This window comes from Gouania willdenowi, chromosome 1 (genome assembly GCF_900634775.1).
Source record: "Gouania willdenowi chromosome 1, fGouWil2.1, whole genome shotgun sequence".
NCBI lineage: Eukaryota > Metazoa > Chordata > Actinopteri > Blenniiformes > Gobiesocidae > Gouania > Gouania willdenowi.
The window spans coordinates 619,192-642,896 of NC_041044.1; the positions used below are offsets into that span (position 1 = coordinate 619,192).

A 23,705-nucleotide genomic window follows, 5' to 3' on the forward strand; every position below is an offset into this window, starting at 1 on the left:
ATAAGTCTGTGTGTTTTTAATAAGTCTGTGTGTGTTTAATAAGTGTGTGTGTGTTTAATAAGTGTGTGTGTTTAATAATGCTGTGTGTGTTTAATAAGTCAGTGTGTGTTTAATAAGTCAGTGTGTGTTTAATAAGTCTGTGTGTGTTTAATAAGTGTGTGTGTGTTTAATAAGTGTGTGTGTTTAATAATGCTGTGTGTGTTTAATAAGTCTGTGTGTGTTTAATAAGTCTGTGTGTGTTTAATAAGTGTGTGTGTGTTTAATAAGTCTGTGTGTGTTTAATAAGTCTGTGTGTGTTTAATAAGTCAGTGTGTGTTTAATAAGTCTGTGTGTGTTTAATAAGTGTGTGTGTTTAATAAGTCTGTGTGTGTTTAATAAGTGTGTGTGTGTTTAATAAGTCTGTGTGTGTTTAATAAGTGTGTGTGTTTAATAAGTCAGTGTGTGTTTAATAAGTCTGTGTGTGTTTAATAAGTGTGTGTGTGTTTAATAAGTCTGTGTGTGTTTAATAAGTCTGTGTGTGTTTAATAAGTCAGTGTGTGTTTAATAAGTCTGTGTGTGTTTAATAAGTGTGTGTGTTTAATAAGTCTGTGTGTGTTTAATAAGTGTGTGTGTGTTTAATAAGTCTGTGTGTGTTTAATAAGTGTGTGTGTTTAATAATGCTGTGTGTGTTTAATAAGTCTGTGTGTGTTTAATAAGTCTGTGTGTGTTTAATAAGTCAGTGTGTGTTTAATAAGTCAGTGTGTGTTTAATAAGTCTGTGTGTGTTTAATAAGTGTGTGTGTTTAATAAGTCTGTGTGTGTTTAATAAGTGTGTGTGTGTTTAATAAGTCTGTGTGTGTTTAATAAGTGTGTGTGTTTAATAAGTCAGTGTGTGTTTAATAAGTCTGTGTGTGTTTAATAAGTGTGTGTGTGTTTAATAAGTCTGTGTGTGTTTAATAAGTCTGTGTGTGTTTAATAAGTCAGTGTGTGTTTAATAAGTCTGTGTGTGTTTAATAAGTCTGTGTGTGTTTAATAAGTCTGTGTGTGTTTAATAAGTCAGTGTGTTTAATAAGTCAGTGTGTGTGTTTAATAAGTGTCTGTGTGTGTTTAATAAGTCAGTGTGTGTTTAATAAGTCTGTGTGTGTTTAATAAGTCTGTGTGTGTTTAATAAGTGTGTGTGTGTTTAATAAGTCTGTGTGTTTAATAAGTCTGTGTGTGTTTAATAAGTCTGTGTGTGTTTAATAAGTGTGTGTGTGTTTAATAAGTCAGTGTGTGTTTAATAAGTCTGTGTGTGTTTAATAAGTATGTGTGTGTTTAATAAGTCAGTGTGTGTTTAATAAGTCAGTGTGTGTTTAATAAGTCTGTGTGTGTTTAATAAGTCAGTGTGTGTTTAGTAAGTCTGTGTGTTTTTAATAAGTCAGTGTGTGTTTAATAAGTCTGTGTGTGTTTAATAAGTCTGTGTGTGTTTAATAAGTCCGTGTGTGTTTAATAAGTTTGTGTGTGTTTAATAAGTCAGTGTGTGTTTAATAAGTCTGTGTGTGTTTAATAAGTCTGTGTGTGTTTAATAAGTCCGTGTGTGTTTAATAAGTTTGTGTGTGTTTAATAAGTCAGTGTGTGTTTAATAAGTCTGTGTGTGTTTAATAAGTCCGTGTGTGTTTAATAAGTTTGTGTGTGTTTAATAAGTCAGTGTGTGTTTAATAAGTCTGTGTGTGTTTAATAAGTCTGTGTGTGTTTAATAAGTCTGTGTGTGTTTAATAAGTCCGTGTGTGTTTAATAAGTTTGTGTGTGTTTAATAAGTCTGTGTGTGTGTTTAATAAGTCAGTGTGTTTTTAATAAGTCAGTGTGTGTTTAATAAGTCAGTGTGTTTTTAATAAGTCAGTGTGTGTTTAATAAGTCAGTGTGTGTTTAATAAGTCTGTGTGTGTTTAATAAGTCTGTGTGTGTTTAATAAGTCCGTGTGTGTTTAATAAGTCTGTGTGTGTTTAATAAGTCTGTGTGTGTGTTTAATAAGTCAGTGTGTTTTTAATAAGTTTGTGTGTGTTTAATAAGTCTGTGTGTGTGTTTAATAAGTCTGTGTGTGTTTAATAAGTCTGTGTGTGTTTAATAAGTCTGTGTGTGTTTAATAAGTCAGTGTGTGTTTAATAAGTGTGTGTGTGTTTAATAAGTCTGTGTGTGTTTAATAAGTCTGTGTGTGTTTAATAAGTGTGTGTGTGTTTAATAAGTCTGTGTGTGTTTAATAAGTCAGTGTGTGTTTAATAAGTGTGTGTGTGTTTAATAAGTCTGTGTGTGTTTAATAAGTCAGTGTGTGTTTAATAAGTCCGTGTGTGTTTAATAAGTCTGTGTGTGTTTAATAAGTCTGTGTGTGTTTAATAAGTCTGTGTGTGTTTAATAAGTCAGTGTGTGTTTAATAAGTCTGTGTGTGTTTAATAAGTCTGTGTGTGTTTAATAAGTCTGTGTGTGTTTAATAAGTCTGTGTGTGTTTAATAAGTCAGTGTGTGTTTAATAAGTCAGTGTGTGTTTAATAAGTCTGTGTGTGTTTAATAAGTCTGTGTGTGTTTAATAAGTCTACATGTTTATGTCTCTGTCCATTCACTCTTTTCATTATATTCATGTATTTTAAGGTTTTTATTACATAGTATCAGCTGTAGTCCAGGCCGCCGCCATCTTGGATTATGTCGTCACCAGCGAGTCATCACCACAAGACACAGAATGAGTCAAATAACTGTAAAGAGGTTTAATATTAGTCTATTTTATTATTAAAGTGGTGTTTTTTTGTGTCTTTAGACTCTAATTACATTTATGTCTATAATATGTTCTCTACAATATAAACAGGTTCATAATATAATTATTTTTTCTAGTTTCTGTTTCTACTGTATCAGAATAATAATAATAATTCTCATCAATAACTATTGATTGATTTGTCACATGACTGTTCCAGGGTTTGTTTTATTTAGTTTCACATCTACCTGTAGATCTATGTTTTTTACACTGATGACAACTTGTTTGTAGTTTTATTTCAGAAAGTTTCACATTTACAGTTACAGTTGGAAACCTTTGTTAATTAAATATCTTAATTACATTATAGTAACCAAATTAAACTATATCAACTCAGTGAATTAATAAAAATAACCTGTTAAAGGCTTTTTAAATCTAAAAAATGATCTTATTAAATCTGTGACCTGTTAAACCTGCACAACTTAAAGAATCAGAATCAAGAATCATTATTTGGTAGAAATACTTTTAAACACTTACTGTACATTCAGCTGACATAAAAATATTATTTTCAAATATGTAGAATAATTGTGAATTTATCAGTAGTAGTTTTAATATTTTAGTTAATTTTTTCCAGGCACCTTTTTTGTCCGTCAAATATATTTAAAATAAACTAAAATTAAAGAGTGAATGTTATTTAACTGTTGAACCTTGTCATAATTTTATTTATTTATAGATTTTTTTAAATTGGAAAAAATATGTTTATGGTTTTGGTGCATTCTGGTCTCGGGCAAGTCTTGGTCTCACATAGTGTGGTGTTGAATTCCATTTTAAATTACACTTATTTTATATAGCACAAAATACAACAAAGTCATCTCAAAGTGCTGAACAAAATATAAAATCTATAGTAAAAAAAGAAAGAATCCAACTAGATCCACATGAACAAACATTTAGTGACAGTGGGAAGAAAAAACTCTTTTTTATAGGAATAAATCTCCATTAGAACCAGGTTCAGAGGTGGAGAACATCTGGTTCCACTGGTTGTTGTTAGTGAACAGAAGGACAAACAGAATAGAATAGAAGGATAGACCATCAGAATGTTCTAGACTAGTTGAGCTGTGAACCATTGATCAGGAACCACCAGCTCCAGCATCAAAACACCAGAAACAGAAAAGAGAACCCTCAGAGTTAGAGGAGAAGACACAGACTGCAGAACAACATGATACACTATGATACACTCGTTCCTAGTGGTTATGTTAATATTAATATTAAATGTATTACAGTATCCTCCATGATCTGAGATGTTACCACTACAGACCAGGTTTCATCTTCTACTGGTCACATGTAATGATCTATGAGGTGGACATCAGTGTAAATGAAGCAGTGTGAGCAGTTTGATGGTTATACAACCAGGGACAGAAGTGGGGGGTTGGTCTACAACCTGGTACAACTGTGTCTGACTGGACATCATCTCATTACAGCCATTAGAGCTATGTGTGTAGATGGTGGATCATGTTTATAATGTTGGTGTTCTACTATATCATCTTAGTTCTTAGTTCCTATTTTTAGGTTTAGATCTTTGTTCTTAGTGGTTATGTTAACGTTATTATACGTTATACGCTTTAGTAAATAAGTAGGTTTAGAGTTTAACCTTAAAGGTGTAGAGAGTAGCAGCCTCCTGTAGTAAGACTGGGAGCTGGTTCTAAAGGGGAGGAGCCTGATCACTTTTTAATATCTTTTAACATTATCCTAGAGGATCTCGCACTGTGCAATAAAATAGTTACGAGTAGAAATCTGTCCAATAGTGCTGTGGCTAAATTTAAAGAGGCCATTCCTGCTGCCTTAAACTCAGTGCACCATCCAATAAATAACTATGATATTAATTATAACCCCTCTCAACTGGATCTGCTTGTCGATAGCTCTGCTAGTCTACTAAAATCCACCTTGGACTCAATTGCCCCATTGAGGGAAAAAACTATTAAACGTCAGAGGAAAGCTCCGTGGTTTAGCTCTGAAACTCACACACTCAAACAAACAACCCGTAAATTAGAGAGAATGTGGCGCTCCAATAAAACAGAGGAGTCACGAATACTCTGGCAAGAAAGCCATAGTAAATACATGACAGCCTTACGACATAGTCCATCTACATACTACTCCTCACTAATTGAAGAAAATAAAAATAATCCGAGGTACCTTTTCAGCACTGTAGCCAGGCTAACACAAAGTCAGAGCTCTATTGAGCCCATGATTCCTCTAGCCCTCAGCTGTGAGGACTTTATGACATTTTTTAACCATAAAATTCATAAGATTAGAGATAAAATTAGCCACTCCCTGCCTTCACCTGGGCCTGCTGTACCATTAAATGTAAACAGGCCTAACCTAAACTGTTTCACACATATAGGACTTCAGGAACTTAACTCTATTATTTCATCCTCCAAACCATCGACCTGCCTTTCAGATCCGATCCCAACTAAGCTGTTTAAAGAAGTTGTTCCCCTGGTCTGCCCATCTTTGCTGGAGACAATAAATATATCCCTATCAATAGGCTACGTGCCACAGTCCTTTAAAGTAGCTGTAATCAAACCCCTTCTCAAAAAACCTACTCTTGATTCCAGCACTTTAGCAAACTACAGGCCTATATCTAATCTTCCTTTTATTTCAAAGATTCTTGAGAAAGTTGTGGCGGCTCAGCTCTGTGACTTCCTTCAAAACAACAGCCTGTTCGAGGACTTCCAGTCAGGTTTTAGAGCTCAACACAGCACAGAGACTGCTTTAGTTAAAGTAACTAATGATCTACTCTGGGCTTCAGATGAAGGACGACTCTCAGTGCTGGTTTTATTAGATCTTAGTGCAGCTTTTGACACTATAGATCACTATATTCTACTAGAGAGATTAGAGGAATTACTTGGAATCACAGGGACTGCCCTAAACTGGTTTAAGTCCTACCTATCTGATAGGTACCAGTTTGTACACGTGAATAATAAGTCTTCTGTGTACACTAAAGTAAGCTACGGGGTTCCTCAGGGCTCTGTGCTAGGTCCAATCCTCTTCTGTATCTATATGATCCCCCTTGGTAATGTTATGAGAAAATACTCTGTTAACTTCCACTGCTATGCTGATGATACCCAACTGTATGTATCAATGAAGCCAGGTGAGACAAATCAGCTATCTAAACTTGAGGCCTGTCTAAAGGACATTAGGGCCTGGATGGACCAAAATTTTCTTCTTCTCAACTCAGACAAGACTGAGGTCATTGTACTGGGCCCACGACACCTTAGAGAAACCTATGCTAGCCTAACTGCCCTAGATGGCATTACTCTGGCACAAAGCACAACTGTTAGAAACCTTGGGGTTCTATTTGATCAGGATTTATCCTTCAACTCTCACATAAAACAAACTTCAAGAACTGCCTTCTTTCATCTCCGTAACATTGCTAAAATCAGATCTATCCTGTCTCAGGGCGACGCCGAAAAACTAGTCCATGCTTTTGTTACCTCTAGACTGGATTATTGTAATTCTCTTTTAGCAGGCTGCCCGAGCAAGTCGCTTAAGACACTTCAGCTGGTTCAAAATGCTGCAGCACGTGTACTGACTAAAACTAGGAGAAGAGATCACATTACTCCTGTATTAGCCTCTCTGCATTGGCTTCCCATAAAATATAGAATAGAATTCAAGATTCTTCTTCTCACTTATAAAGCCCTAAATGGACAGGCACCAGTCTATCTCAAGGAGCTTGTAGTGCCATACAATCCCCCCAGAACACTACGCTCTCAAAATGCTGGACTACTCGTTGTTCCATTTGTCTCTAAAAGTAGTATAGGAGGAAGAGCTTTCAGTTATCAGGCCCCACTTCTCTGGAACCATCTACCAACCACGGTTCGGGGGGCAGACACCCTCTCTACCTTTAAGGTTAGGCTCAAAACATTCCTCTTTGGTAAAGCTTTTAGTTAGGAACCAGCTCATAGCTCATAATTAAGATGCAATAGGCATAGACTGCCGGGGGGGGGTCTGGCATGCTCGGTTGGAGAGAGGTTGGAGAGGGCGTTAAGAGAGAGGTCATTTAGGGTAGAGAGGGACCGGAGAGGGTCCCATTCCTCTCTCAAACACTCCCTCTATGTCTGCTTCTTCCCTTGTGTGTTTGCTCCTGTACTCCTTCTGGCTTTTGTCTTGCAGGTCCGTGGGATCCTCAGTGTGGAGTTACAGAGTCTCAACAACTCTGTCTCCACCCTTTCCTCTGCACACACCCAACACAGCATAACGTGGATGGCTGTTCATCATAGGAATGGGATCCACACAAGGTTCCTGCTGCTTAACAGAAGGTTTTCCTTGCCGCCATGATGAATTCATGTTGGGTGTGGGATACATATGTATGTGTATATACGTATATATGCATATGTGTGTATCCATAAAATGAAGAGTCCGTCCTTAAGACTGCTTTACTGTAAAGTGTCTTGAGATACCATTGGTTATGATTTGGCGCTATACAAATAAAGATTGATTGAGATTGATTGATTGATTGGTAGCTGAATGATCTGCCTCCTGTTCTACTTCTAGACACTTTAGGAACTTCCAAAAAAAACCATCAGACTGAGAGCAGAGTGATCTACCTGGACGATAGGACATTAACAGGTCTCTATAGATATACAGGAGCTAGATCATGTAGAGCTTTGTATGTTAACAGGATGATTTTAAACTCTATTCTAGATTTTACAGGAAGCCAATGAAGAGAAGCCAACACTGTAGAAATATGTTCTCTCCTGTTAGTACCTGTTAGTATTCTAGCTGCAGCATTTTGAATTAACTGGAGACTTTTTAGTGACTTACTAGGACATCCTGACAGTATAGAGTTACAATAATCTAATCTAGATGTAACACATGCATGGATTAGTTTTTCAGCATCACTCTGGGTCAAGATATTCCTGATTTTATAGACTAGTACAGTGCCCGTCGGAAGTATGTATTCATATAGTGGGCGCTTAAGGAGAGTTGTCAATTACGGGCATAATAATAACATACTCTTTAGCATTATTAAGGGGTATATTTGCAGGTGCAAAGTAAAATAACGTGTGCAATTTCCCTGGTTTTATTCTATGAGACTGTTACACCCCGAAAAGGGAATAAACACATTAGGAAGGACACGGGAAAACAATTAGGATTTTGTAACTTTTATTAGTGACCATTAACGATTATTTTTACTTCTCCTGAAAAAAAAAAAGAAGAAAGCTCAGGAACCTAAAGAACAGAATAATGTTAAACACAAATAAAGGACACAAAAAACCCCAAACCATCCCATATCCTTGAACTAATTAACTTTAACAAAAGTTAACCTGGTGGGCCGGCCAAAAAGAAGAAAAAGATGCGGTACTGGGCCAACCCTATACAGGGCCGTAGAAGCCAGTACCACATCCAAACTAAGAAAGAAAAAAACCCAATCTACTCCTGAAAACCAACTGAAAATGAAAACAGGACAGCCGGTCCCATCAGAAACAAACAAAACATACCTAAACCCCAAAAAAGAGAAGCGCAGGTGGAGGAGCAGGAACAGACCTCCGCCCAGCTCCGCGTCTGCAACTGAATGAGAGAGAGCGTGCACTCCAGGCCCAGCCTATTTATAGGCGGAGCCGTAGGCTTTTCAAGCGGCTGAAAAATAAATCCCCAAATTGGAAAACAGTAACAAAAATAAAGAAGAGGTAATTTAATCACAACAAAAACTACCTTATAACCAAGAAATAAAAAGAACAATGTCTTAAAGTCATAAATGTATAATATAACAAAGAAACTTGCAAATACCTAACACCCCCACCCAGTGACACTGAATAAGTATGAACTGTGGTCTCCACACACAAAGGCCACATTCAACTCATTCAGAGCCATAGCGTTAGAGCCTATAAACGTGATAGGGCGTCGGCGATGACATTATCACACCCACGAATGTGCGTGATCACAAGATTAAACTGTTGTAATCGCAAAGACCAATTCATCAGCCTGCGGTTCTTGTTACGCATCCTATCAAGAAAAACCAGCGGATTGTGGTCGGTGTAAATGACCACAGGCACACTAGAACAACCGACATACACCTCGAAATGTTCTAAGGCCATGATTAAAGCCAGCGCTTCTTTCTCAATGGTGGAATACCACCGCTGGTGTCGGTTCAGCTTTTTCGAAAAAAACGACACGGGATGCTCGACACCTTCACCGTCATCTTGCAGGAGTACGGCCCCCACGCCCGAATCACAGGCGTCCACAGCAACCTTAAAGGGTCTTTCAAAAGAAGGAGCCGCAAGTACGGGTTCGTTGACAAGCAGTGTCTTAGTCTGGTCAAAAGCAAATTGACAAGCCTGAGTCCAACAAAATTCAACTTTTGGGCTGAGAAGGTCAGTTAAAGGAGCCGCCACTACAGAAAAGTTTTTACAAAAACCACGGTAATAACCGATCATGGCCAAGTAGCGACGGAGCTCCGTGCGATTCACAGGCGGTGGAATTGCTGAAATAGCTTCAACTTTAGCCTGAACTGGTCGCACCTGACCTCCACCCACTTGTTTCCCCAAGTAAGTGACAGTTGCTTTGCCAAACTCACATTTAGAGAGGTTCACAGTCAGGTTGGACTCCCGCAGCCGCTGGAAGACTCTACCCAGATGCTCCAAATGCTCCCCCCAGGATGACGAGCAAACAACAACATCATCTAGGTAGGCTTCACAAAAAGGCAAGCCAGATAAAACGACATTCATAAGCCTTTGGAAAGTAGCAGGTGCGTTGCACATGCCAAAAGCCATCACATTGTACTGAAGGAAATCGTCGGGTGTGACAAATGCAGATATCTCCTTGGCGCGTTCTGTCAAGCAGACCTGCCAGTAGCCTTTCAACAAATCAAGCTTACTGCCGTACTCTGCTGCGCCCACGTGATCCACGCAATCCTCCATCCTCGGCAACGGATAACAATCCGGCCTAGTCACCCCGTTCACCTTCCTAAAATCAGTGCAAAAACGGTCTTCACCATTGGCTTTTACTGTCAATAGGCACGGAGAACTCCACGCACTACTACTATTCTCGGCTATGCCGTGTAGTACCATGTAGTCAACCTGTTTTTTTAGACGAGAGCGTTTTTCAGGATTGACTCGGTAAGGATGCTGTTTAATGGGCTTAGCATCACCCACATCGATATCGTGGTAGAGCACGTGCGTCTTAGAGGGAACATCCCCAAACAGTGAATCATATGATTTAATTAATTCAACCAGACCACGATGCTCCGACTCAGATAGATGGGAAAGCAACATTGGCAAATTCTGCAACACTACTGAGTTAGCAAACCGTCCCTCAGTCAGCGCCACAGACAAACCATCCTCCTCCGGAGGTGCTGAAACAGATGCCTCCTGTCCACCTGTCACCAAGCTCACCCGCGCTTCAGCACTTTCAGCACCACCTGTAACGGACAGCTCCGCACGTTCCACAACCTCACCGACCGCAGACACAACTGGCTCGCCATGCTCAAAATACGGTTTCAACATATTAACATGGCACAGCCGCGTCGAACGGCGACGGTCCGGCGTGATAATTAAATAGTCCCTTTCACCTACTTTGTTTTTAATAAGGTACGGACCAGCATATCGTGCCTGTAAACTAGAGCCAGGGATTGGAAGTAACACCAATACTTTTTCTCCCGGTTTAAATTCTCGCATTTTAGCCCGTCTGTCAAACAAAGACTTCATACGTGCCTGTGCAACCTTGAGATTTTCCCTGGCTATCTCACATGCACGGCGCAGTCTATGTCTAAACCGACAGATATAATCCAACAGGTTGGTCTCTGCTTCCGCCCTCACCCACTTTTCTTTCAGCAGTTTTAAGGGGCCCCGAACATTGTGTGCAAAAACCAGCTCTGCTGGACTAAAACCCAGGGACTCCTGGACCACCTCCCGTATGGCAAACATTTGCAAATGCACCCCCTCATCCCAGTCATTCTCAAACTCCAGACAGTAAGTGCGAAGCATTGTTTTAAGCGTCTGGTGGAAACGTTCTAACGCCCCTTGACTTTCGGGGTGAAATGCGCTTGAGTGGTAGTGCTGGATATTAAGTTGCTTTAGGACCTGGGCGAATATTTTTGACATAAAATTCGAGCCCTGGTCAGACTGTACCACCCGCGGTAACCCGAACAAGGAAAAAAACTTAACCAATGCTTTCACAACAACTGGAGTGGTGATTTTACGCACAGGGAAAACCTCCGGAAACCGTGTGGCCGCGCACATAACAGTAACTAGGAATTTATTCCCAGACTTAGTTCGAGGTAGCTGACCCACACAGTCAACCAGAACACGTTCAAATGGCTCACCCACAGCTGGGATTGGATACAGGGGGGCGGGAGGAATGATCTGATTAGGTTTACCAGAGACTTGGCACCAATGACAGACCCTACAATGACGTACGACGTCACTTTTCAACCCGGGCCAAAAGAAGTGGCGCAAAATGCGATCATATGTTTTTTTAACGCCCAGATGGCCAGCGAGCAGATTGTCATGGGCCATTTTCAATATTTCAGTCCGATAGGGAGTTGGAACCACAATCTGCGTAATCACGCTCCACTCTTCAGCTGGAGAGACACCAAGCGGTGTCCATTTACGCATCAACATCCCCTCATTCAAAAAGTAGCCTGTAGACATTGATTCCCTCAAGTCATCAGACACAACGACTTCAAACAGACGTGCCAAACTTTCGTCTGCTTTTTGATCGCTGATCAACTGCTGCCTGGACAGCGACAGCTTACTCACGTTAGGGCCACCACTTTCACACTCCCCAGTGCTCCGTGTAGGTAATATAGGCTCTGCGTCACAAACCTTGTCAGTTTTAAAGTCATGCATAAAACTCTCACTCAAATCAATGTCCTCTTTATCCTGCGCCCGCTCACGTTTCGCAGCTGCCCGTGTAACGGCACAAGATGTGAAAACGCGCGGATAATTCCGTGCCAGCTCATCAGGACCTTTGGACCTAACAGGAACAGGTGTAACCTCAGGTGTAACCAACACTCTGCCTCCCGCTAAATCGTTCCCCATAATAACAGAGACTCCCTGTATCGGGAAATCCGGACGCACGCCCACCACAGCGTATCCAGACCATAAGTCTGACTGAAGCATGATCTTATGTAAGGGAACACCAATATCCTGCATACTGAAACCACGTACAGGCACCTCAATACCAACAGCAGTACTTTTATCTAAAGGCAACACACCCTCCAAAATAAAAGACTGCGAGGCTGCAGTATCCCGCAGGATTTTTACCGGAGTTTTACACTCACCGGACAGCGACACAAACCCGTCCATGACAAACGGTTTGAAGTCTGCGTATTTAGAGTTTCTTTCACACGGAAGTGACATACCAACCTCATACTCAGTTTTAATCAGAGCCACTGGTCTGGTATTTTTCTTTTTTAGCACAGGACAACCCGAAATGACATGTCCTTTCTTTTTACAATAAAAACAGTACACATCATCTTTTGTCCTGGCCTCAGGTGCATCAGATTTAACGTCTGCACTAGACACCGAGCTAAGGACAGGTTCCATCTGTCCACTCACATTTTTACTGTCTTTGCCATTATTAATACCTCGGTCAGATTTATAAAATGAAAAAGGGCGCTCTGAGAATACAGACTTGTGCGTCAACACATATTCCTCCGCCAACACAGCAGCCTTAACCACGTCAGTAACTTTATTTTCATTTAAGTATGTGGTGACTTTATCTGGGAGACAGTTTTTTAAATCCTCCATTAATATTAGCTGCTTTAGCTGGTCAAAATCAGTGACATTTTGGGATGAACACCATCTATCAAACAGCACTTCTTTTTCTCTGACGAAATCTACGTAGGACTGATTATATTGTTTTTTTAGTCGTCTAAACTTCTGACGATAAGCTTCAGGGACCAGCTCATATGCATGCAGAACCGCAGCCTTAACTTTATCAAAATCAAGGCTATCAGTAGCCGACAATGACGCATAAGCCTCCTGCGCTTTTCCAACTAGTGAACACTGCAACAACACCGTCCACGCTTCCCTGGGCCATCTGAGAGACATTGCCACCCTCTCAAAAAGAGTAAAATATTTGTCCACATCTTTCTCATTAAATTGTGGAACAAGACGAATATTCTTACTCACATCAAATGCACGTTCCCTTTGTGGCTGCTGCTGCTGCAGCACCGCCAACTCCAGCTCACGCAGACGAATTTGGGCCTCCTGCTCAACTTTCACTTTCTCCAGCGATAATCGTTGGAGTTCCACTTCCAACTCTTTTAACCGTACCGAGTCCTCACTAGAGGACAAACGAGGACCCTCTGCTGGGAGTGATGAAGCAGGTAAAACTCCTCTCTCTACAAGTTCCTCAAGCAGTTCGGATTTAACCATACTCTTCCTACCCTGCTTAGAAACAGCCACTCTATAATAATCAGCCAGCATAATTAAATGTTCTCTCGTACATTTGTGAACCACCTCTACACTGGGCGCTTTCACAAACTCCTCCAGATTAAACACGAGAGACATAATTACACAAATGCGCAGCAACAACAGTTACACCTGTTATTGCACAAAACTCCAGACTAAACTCCTCAAAAAGTCTCGGATAACCTCTCACTCACTCACAATAACCCAAAAATATTATCCAAAAACGAAGTCCAAACAAACATACCCCTTAATCAAAAAGTTACCTGCAACAAATAACCCAAAAAACGAAGGGCCAAAAAACTAAAGGCAACAAAAGGGCAACAAATGACTACGTGCTAGATTTTTGGTTTGAACGAGCCCCCATAATATGTTACACCCCGAAAAGGGAATAAACACATTAGGAAGGACACGGGAAAACAATTAGGATTTTGTAACTTTTATTAGTGACCATTAACGATTATTTTTACTTCTCCTGAAAAAAAAAAAGAAGAAAGCTCAGGAACCTAAAGAACAGAATAATGTTAAACACAAATAAAGGACACAAAAAACCCCAAACCATCCCATATCCTTGAACTAATTAACTTTAACAAAAGGTAACCTGGTGGGCCGGCCAAAAAGAAGAAAAAGATGCGGTACTGGGCCAACCCTATACAGGGCCGTAGAAGCCAGTACCACATCCAAACTAAGAAAGAAAAAAAACCCAATCTACTCCTGAAAACCAACTGAAAACGAAAACAGGACAGCCGGTCCCATCAGAAACAAACAAAACATACCTAAACCCCAAAAAAGAGAAGCGCAGGTGGAGGAGCAGGAACAGACCTCCGCCCAGCTCCGCGTCTGCAACTGAATGAGAGAGAGCGTGCACTCCAGGCCCAGCCTATTTATAGGCGGAGCCGTAGGCTTTTCAAGCGCCTGAAAAATAAATCCCCAAATTGGAAAACAGTAACAAAAATAAAGAAGAGGTAATTTAATCACAACAAAAACTACCTTATAACCAAGAAATAAAAAGAACAATGTCTTAAAGTCATAAATGTATAATATAACAAAGAAACTTGCAAATACCTAACAGAGACATGCGTATGATGAATGTGTTGGGTTTTTTTTACTCATTTTTATATTTTTTGTTTTAATTATTTTGTTGTTGCCATTGTAGTGTTATTCTGGAGTCATTTTGTGTATTTTTTTTATGTAGTTTTGTGCATTTCTGTTGTCATTTTAGTGTTTTTTGAATAAATATTTAGTTTTGTGTATATTGAGTCATTTTCATATTTTTGTTGTTGTTTGGTGTATTTTTCTGTAATATATGTTTTTTCGAGTCATTTTGTGTGTTTTTGGAGCCTTTTGTATATTTTTGTGAATTTTTGTTGTCGTTTTGTGTACTTCCTGTATAAATATTGTTTAGTATTTTGTTGGGGGTGAATCCATTCTAAATTCATACACACCAGTTCATCCACGTGTACCTGCCTAACGTTCACTAAACGTATCTATTGTCAGTAGTTGATGTAGAGGCAGGTGTGACGTTAGTGAAGCTGCAATAATCAGATGACCTTCACTATGTAACATGTAAACACTTAGATCTGACTGTAACACTACAGTCACTACCACCCTATGGACGGGTGTAGTGACACAGACTGTAACCAAACTAAATGGTGGTCTGTTATACAACTTCCGGGTGAGGTCCGTCTAGCGCCCCCTCACACCCTGAGGTCAAAAGCTGAATAGGTTTCATTTCGGGGTCGTCCAGAAGTGAAATAATATTAAAATAAACATTTTGAAATGACCAAATTACTCCAAAATAACAGATACACACACTAGGGGTATTTGGAACCCATCGACAAAGTTTCAGGTCGAACTGGCACCACACACACACACACACACACACACACACACACACACACACACACACACTCACACTCACACAAACTCACACTCACACACGCACACGCACACGCGCACACGCACACGCACACGCACACGCACACTCACACTCACACGCACACGCACACACACACACACACACACACACACACACACACACACTCACACACACACACACACAGACCTCCCTTGAATTATAGTAGAGATATTACAGAGGTAGAAGAAGGTTGTTATTGTGATTTGTTTAATATAATTAAAGGATAAGTCAGTATCAAAGATAATGTCTAGGTTTATTACTGTGGTGCTGGGTGACAGAGTGATGTCATCTAGAGACACTATTTACTCTGATAATTTATCTCTGAGGTGTTTTGGACCAAATAAAATCACTTTGGTTTTATCCTGGTTAAGAAGGAGAAAGTTACGACTCATCCAGGATGTGATGTCATTAAGACAAGCCTGGAGTTTTAATAACTGATGAGTTTCATCTGATTTCATTGAGAGATAAAGCTGTGTATCATCTGCATAGCAATAGAAATGTATATTATGTTCTCTGATAATGTTACCTAGTGGAAGCATATATAATGTAAAGAGTATTGGTAAATATCCCAATAAACAGAAACATTTATACTATTAATGAAAACACATCAGATTATTTATTACATTCCCAATTCTCTGGTCTTTGGAGACAGCAGACGTGTTTTCGTTTGCTCCGATAACACGACCTTGGCTACAGCTGAACAGCCTGAACAGCCTGAACAGCCTGAAAAATTGGGCCCAAGACTGAAGGAAAATGGTGAAAAAACCGCAGGGAGGCCCTTCAGAACCCAATTCGGGTTTGGAAGAGGTCAAGGAGATGATACGCGAGGGTCTACAAAACCTGCCGAGATAAAGTCGTTGGAAAAGACGCTGGAAAACTCACTGGAAAGACTACAAAGCGAAACAAAGGTACTGAAAGAAAAGAATGAAAGAAATGCTGAAGAGATAAAATTGTTGAACGCGAGGGTTGAACAGCTGGAACAAAAGGAAAGAGAGAAAGATGTCATCATCACAGGCCTAAAGATAAAACCCAGGAGTGACGAAGAAACAAAATCGATTGAACAACAGGTCATTGACTTCCTGAAGTCGAAGGACATTGTCCTGAACCCTGACAACATCAACTCCTGCCAAAGAAAAATGATAACAGAGCTGTAAAAATAACCTTCACGAATATAAAATTCAAAGGAGAAATACTCAAGCAAAGAAATAAACTCAAGGGAACGAAGGTGTACATCAATGAAAACCTGACGAAACAAAATGCAAGCATTGCATGGAAAGCACGCCAAATAAAAAAAGAAGGAAAGATTATGAAGACTTGGTCAAAAAACTGCAGGATTTACATCCTGGAAGAAGAGGACGGAAAACCAGTTCTCATCAAAACGATGGACAACTTGGGAAATACGAAGGATCCACCTAAACAACAACATTACTGATGGTAATCATGGATATGGACCCAGATCTATATAAACACTGGAAACAAAACTCAGACTGTGATTATTTTACGGAGACCGAATTAAATGTGGAAACCAAGAGTAAAAAAGGTCTGTCATTTATTCATTTCAATTACTAGGTGGTGGGGTGATTAAGGATTACATTAAATTTAAATTCAAAGTGTTTATTGTCATATGTGCAGTTAGAAACACGATTTTTTTTTATACAATGAAATTACTGCCTTGCTTATGAGATATAATAATGTGTTTATACAAGTTAAATCTAACAGTGGAAAATACAACACTGCCAATAGAACTAACAACAGCAGTTAGAAACACGCTTATGAACTAAGATATATTACATTAAAATACTGCCTTGCTTGTGAACTGGGATGTGGTGATGTGTTTATACAAGTTGGATCTGATCCCATCATCAGACAGTGGAGGATACAACACTGCCAATAGAACTAACAACAGCTGGATTACCCTTGATGTAGAGACAAAACAAGGTGACATTGTGGATGAAAAGGGAAAAACCTTCCAAACACCTTCGAAAGAGGAACTATTCTTGAACTGGAGGAATGCTAACAACGTCTGGCAGGGAACAAGGCCAACACGAACAAAGATAGAGAGGACAACACTGACTACAGATGGACGTTCAGAAGAAATCAAGAATGTTTGACCAGAGAGACATGTAAACCCATGTAAATTTGCGATGGTAAAACAGGGAACGGGACCCGGATAAGCAAACTGCTTCTCTCGTCTCCTTTTTCGGCATGTACAAAAAAAGAAAAAAAAAAAAAAAAAAGTGAATGTAACCATGTCTGAAATAAACTGAATAAATAAAATAAAATAAAATAAATTCCCACATGCAGTTATAGACCAATGAAAATAGTTTAAAAATAAAAGTATTTTCTTCATATTTCCAGATTGTGTGAGTCTAGAACCAATGTATATCTGTGACTAATCATTAGTGATGTGAACAGTCTATGTTCATAGCTCTAAGCTGATCACATTACAGGGAGCTGAGACATATGCTAAGTAGTTTACTGAACATGTTCCAGACCCAAACACACACTGACTATTTAGAGGAGCTGACATGTCCACCAGATATGATGTATAGCAGATCTATTTCTGTAGGAGGAGCTTATGACTATACCATATTTACCTTTATATGTGATGGAGTTACTGATATATTGGAAGATGAACATGGAAGATAAATAAGGACACACCCCCTCACTATATTATCCATATTTATAAAAGTATTGATCAGATCAAAGTACAAAATTACAGTGTGAATTATTGATTAATCACAGAACAATTGATGAAAAAATGAGTCCAAAGATCGTGAGACGTCCTCACTCTTTATTCTTAGAGATGTTGTTTTTCTCCTGCTTTATTTATTACGTTTCTGTGAAAAACATCCTCCATTGTTTGATTTTGTTGTTTAATCTGTGAAAAGAGCAGAAATGTGTTTTTGTTTTTGGTCACAGTGACATCAGGATGTTAATAATAGTGTTTGTTCTAATAATAGTTCATATTTAATCAGTCTTTTCTCTCCCACCAGGCGGTTGAAACCCGCTGTAAGAAGGTTTGCACCTCCAAGTCTGACCTTCGCTCCAACGACTTCAGCATCGTGGGTTCTTTGCCTCGAGACTTTGAACTTTCTAACTTTGACTGTTACGGTAAACCAGTGGAGGTGACGGGGGGCTCTAAGCAGAGCAAAGCCAATAAGAAACCTCCTCCCCCCAAACCAGTCATACCAGCTGCTGCTAAACGTGTGGACCTTTACGCCAGAGCCCTGTTCCCCTTCTCCTTCCTCTTCTTCAACGTGGTCTACTGGTCCGTCTATCTGTGAGAACCCCAGAACCACCACCTGTAGATCAGCTTTAGGTAGGCACTGCATGTGTGTCTGCACCTGGAGCTCCAGGTGCTCCTGGAGCTCCTGCTTGGTATGAACTGATGATGTGCTGGTTCCACCAACACTCTCTGCTATGCATCACACGTGTTAATGGACGACTGCAGCTCTTTGTGTTCACAGGAAGTAAAGGCACTAAATGTCAGATGTTTACACTTCCTCTCATCATATATGGAGCATTGCCCCCCCCAGTGGTCAAAACCTTTCATTACAGTTTTCCCTAATTCATTAAAAAAAGAATACAATTCTTTATATAATGTACATAATATCTACACATTTTAAGTGCCATAAACTAAAATATATATTAATCATTTTGCTGTTCTTAAATTTAAAAAAGTTATTTTCTGGCGCTTGAGTCATGTGACCATCGTCTTCTTTTTAAGGCCATGTTGAAATGTTGCAATTTTTAAGAAGTATATATAAAATAGTTCTTCTGACATATTACTGTTAATTTCAAGTCAAATAATCAAATAATTTTTAATAACTTGAGTTTCCTACACTTGAATTTATTTACTGTCTGCTTTAAATATGATATTAATCAATGACATGTTGAAGTACAAACTAAGCTCACTTTAATAAAAACATGTAACATCAGAAGAACTTTAGAAAAGGTTTAAACAATGTTCCTCTGATGTCAAACTGTTTAGTTCTCACACAGATAAAAGTGAGGAGGTGAAGGTGTGGGAACGTTAGATACACGGTGTGTTGTGAACGTAGACAAACACAAAGTAGAGTTCCAAATACTACATCAGGTATGAACTAAAATAAATGTAAATAATATAAAGTTAAGATTACACAGATGTTGTGTAATTTTACAAGCACACACACACACAACTGACCTGTTCCTATTGACTTTTTGAACATCTGATGTAGAACATAAAACGTCAGTTTATTAATAAAGGTCCCAGAGAGCAGGGACTCTCCAAAATAAAGGTTCCAGAGAGCAGGGACCCTCCAAAATAAAGGTTCCAGAGAGCAGGGACCCTCCAAAATAAAGGTTCCAGAGAGCAGGGACCCTCCAAAATAAAGGTTCCAGAGAGCAGGGACCCTCCAAAATAAAGGTTCCAGAGAGCAGGGACCCTCCAAAATAAAGTTTCCAGAGAGCAGGGACCCTCCAAAATAAAGGTTACAGAGAGCAGGGACCCTCCAAAATAAAGGTCCCAGAGAGCAGGGACCCTCCAAAATAAAGGTCCCAGAGAGCAGGGACCCTCCAAAATAAAGGTTACAGAGAGCAGGGACCCTCCAAAATAAAGGTTCCAGAGAGCAGGGACCCTCCAAAATAAAGGTCCCAGAGAGCAGGGACCCTCCAAAATAAAGGTTACAGAGAGCAGGGACCCTCCAAAATAAAGGTCGCAGAGAGCAGGGACCCTCCAAAATAAAGGTTACAGAGAGCAGGGACCCTCCAAAATAAAGGTTACAGAGAGCAGGGACCCTCCAAAATAAAGGTCCCAGAGAGCAGGGACCCTCCAAAATAAAGGTTACAGAGAGCAGGGACCCTCCCAAAATAAAGGTTACAGAGAGCAGGGACCCTCCAAAATAAAGGTTACAGAGAGCAGGAACCCTCCAAAATAAAGGTTGCAGAGAGCAGGGACCCTCCAAAATAAAGGTTACAGAGAGCAGGGACCCTCCAAAATAAGGTCGCAGAGAGCAGGGACCCTCCAAAATAAAGGTCCCAGAGAGCAGGGACCCTCCAAATAAAGGTCACAGAGAGCAGGGACCCTCCAAAATAAAGGTCCCAGAGAGCAGGGACCCTCCAAAATAAGGTTACAGAGAGCAGGGACCCTCCAAAATAAAGGTTCCAGAGAGCAGGGACCCTCCAAAATAAAGGTTCCAGAGAGCAGGGACCCTCCAAAATAAAGGTTCCAGAGAGCAGGGACCCTCCAAAATAAAGGTTACAGAGAGCAGGGACCCTCCAAAATAAAGGTTACAGAGAGCAGGGACCCTCCAAAATAAAGGTTACAGAGAGCAGGGACCCTCCAAAATAAAGGTCCCAGAGAGCAGGGACCCTCCAAATAAAGGTTACAGAGAGCAGGGACCCTCCAAATAAAGGTTACAGAGAGCAGGGACCCTCCAAAATAAAGGTCCCAGAGAGCAGGGACCCTCCAAAATAAAGGTTACAGAGAGCAGGGACCCTCCAAAATAAAGGTCGCAGAGAGCAGGGACCCTCCAAAATAAAGGTTACAGAGAGCAGGGACCCTCCAAAATAAAGGTTACAGAGAGCAGGGACCCTCCAAAATAAAGGTCCCAGAGAGCAGGGACCCTCCAAAATAAAGGTTACAGAGAGCAGGGACCCTCCAAAATAAAGGTTACAGAGAGCAGGGACCCTCCAAAATAAAGGTTACAGAGAGCAGGAACCCTCCAAAATAAAGGTTGCAGAGAGCAGGGACCCTCCAAAATAAAGGTTACAGAGAGCAGGGACCCTCCAAAATAAAGGTCGCAGAGAGCAGGGACCCTCCAAAATAAAGGTCCCAGAGAGCAGGGACCCTCCAAAATAAAGGTCACAGAGAGCAGGGACCCTCCAAAATAAAGGTCCCAGAGAGCAGGGACCCTCCAAAATAAAGGTTACAGAGAGCAGGGACCCTCCAAAATAAAGGTTCCAGAGAGCAGGGACCCTCCAAAATAAAGGTTCCAGAGAGCAGGGACCCTCCAAAATAAAGGTTCCAGAGAGCAGGGACCCTCCAAAATAAAGGTTACAGAGAGCAGGGACCCTCCAAAATAAAGGTTACAGAGAGCAGGGACCCTCCAAAATAAAGGTTACAGAGAGCAGGGACCCTCCAAAATAAAGGTCCCAGAGAGCAGGGACCCTCCAAAATAAAGGTTACAGAGAGCAGGGACCCTCCAAAATAAAGGTCGCAGAGAGCAGGGACCCTCCAAAATAAAGGTTACAGAGAGCAGGGACCCTCCAAAATAAAGGTTACAGAGAGCAGGGACCCTCCAAAATAAAGGTCCCAGAGAGCAGGGACCCTCCAAAATAAAGGTTACAGAGAGCAGGGACCCTCCAAAATAAAGGTTACAGAGAGCAGGGACCCTCCAAAATAAAGGTTACAGAGAGCAGGAACCCTCCAAAATAAAGGTTGCAGAGAGCAGGGACCCTCCAAAATAAAGGTTACAGAGAGCAGGGACCCTCCAAAATAAAGGTCGCAGAGAGCAGGGACCCTCCAAAATAAAGGTCCCAGAGAGCAGGGACCCTCCAAAATAAAGGTCACAGAGAGCAGGGACCCTCCAAAATAAAGGTCCCAGAGAGCAGGGACCCTCCAAAATAAAGGTTACAGAGAGCAGGGACCCTCCAAAATAAAGGTTACAGAGAGCGGGGACCCTCCAAAATAAAGGTTACAGAGAGCGGGGACCCTCCAAAATAAAGGTTACAGAGAGCGGGGACCCTCCAAAATAAAGGTTCCAGAGAGCGGGGACCCTCCAAAATAAATGTTCCATAGAGCAGGGACCCTCCAAAATAAAGGTCCCAGAGAGCAGGGACCCTCCAAAATAAAGGTTACAGAGAGCAGGGACCCTCCAAAATAAAGGTCCCAGAGAGCAGGGACCCTCCAAAATAAAGGTTACAGAGAGCAGGGACCCTCCAAAATAAAGGTTGCAGAGAGCAGGGACCCTCCAAAATAAAGGTTACAGAGAGCAGGGACCCTCCAAAATAAAGGTTACAGAGAGCAGGGACCCTCCAAAATAAAGGTCCCAGAGAGCAGGGACCCTCCAAAATAAAGGTTACAGAGAGCAGGGACCCTCCAAAATAAAGGTTCCAGAGAGCAGGGACCCTCCAAATTAAAGGTCCCAGAGAGCAGGGACCCTCCAAAATAAAGGTCACAGAGAGCAGGGACCCTCCAAAATAAAGGTTCCAGAGAGCAAGGACCCTCCAAAATAAAGGTTACAGAGAGCAGGAACCCTCCAAAATAAAGGTTGCAGAGAGCAGGGACCCTCCAAAATAAAGGTTACAGAGAGCAGGGACCCTCTAAAATAAAGGTCGCAGAGAGCAGGGACCCTCCAAAATAAAGGTCCCAGAGAGCAGGGACCCTCCAAAATAAAGGTCACAGAGAGCAGGGACCCTCCAAAATAAAGGTCCCAGAGAGCAGGGACCCTCCAAAATAAAGGTTACAGAGAGCAGGGACCCTCCAAAATAAAGGTTACAGAGAGCAGGGACCCTCCAAAATAAAGGTTACAGAGAGCAGGGACCCTCCAAAATAAAGGTTACAGAGAGCAGGGACCCTCCAAAATAAAGGTTCCAGAGAGCGGGGACCCTCCAAAATAAAGGTTCCATAGAGCGGGGACCCTCCAAAATAAAGGTCCCACTGTAGCTGAAGGTGGTTGAACACAGACATGAACATTGAAGAACAGTCATGTGGAGACAGGACCATCTATAAGGGGAATAAAGGAGAGATTTTTGGGGTCCATCCATAAAGTCAGTAAAATGATGGTTTATTGTTCTATGAATCTGTGATAACCACATTTATTTATTCATCTGAATAATATCCACTGTTATCCAGGAACGTTTATTAGGGTCCGATGTCTCAGAATGGGACAGAGGAACCTATTGTTTTCGCTTTTATTTATTATTATTATGTACCTCCCGCCTTTGATCGCTAATTCGACCCCCTAAAAACGCCCGAAAACTCACCGAAATTTGCACGCACCTCGCACCTGGCGAAAAATTTGATAATTTGGTGGCGTGAAAAAAAACGGACAGAAAACGCACGCACAGCGTTTGTTTTCGCCGCCAAACAAACGATGGAACCACACGACCGCCAGGTTTGACCGATATGTACGAAAATCGCCACATGTAGTCTTTGGCCCAGAATGAGCAAAAAGTTACATTGTGACCCCGCTCAAAACCAAACAGGAAGTCAGCCATCTTGGGTCAAAGGTCAAAAATGGCGTTTCGCCCTCGAAACGCATCTGCGCTATCTAGTCTGAGGGGATTCATCCGATTCGCTTAAAACTTGGCAACACCACATAGGACCCATTGAAGATGAAAAGTTATCGAAAGAATTTTCGTATCTGTCACGGTTTGGTCGTGGCGCCGCCACAAAAATGCAATGCTAATTTTCGTTAGCACGCAGAAATGTCCAAATCTCCATAACTCTGACACACAAACTTCGATCAGCTTCAAATTTCACACAAAGGACATGTGCCCAAGCTTGGTCATGACTGCTTTGAAACATTTCCCATCATGCCTTGTGTTTTCGACCGGTGTCATTTAAGGTCATGTACACGGTTAGCATTTACAGGATGCCGTTCTAGGAAAAAGCTTATAACTCTAGAATGCAAAGTTCAAACTGCTTCATATTTGATACACACGATCACTGTCCAGAGCTAAACAACAAACGAGAACC

General features: G+C 40.9%; 1 protein-coding gene across 1 annotated transcript in view; it reads left to right on the top strand.

Moving 5' to 3' along the window:
• Positions 1 to 18,647, top strand: part of LOC114464779 (glycine receptor subunit beta-like) — a 108,268-nt gene extending 89,621 nt beyond the window's left edge. The window contains exon 11 of the mRNA XM_028449325.1: positions 18,019 to 18,647. Coding sequence (XP_028305126.1) covers positions 18,019 to 18,309 — 291 coding nt within the window. The 3' untranslated portion in view covers positions 18,310 to 18,647. The remainder of the gene's footprint in view (positions 1 to 18,018) is intronic.
• Positions 18,648 to 23,705: the final 5,058 nt, after the last annotated feature.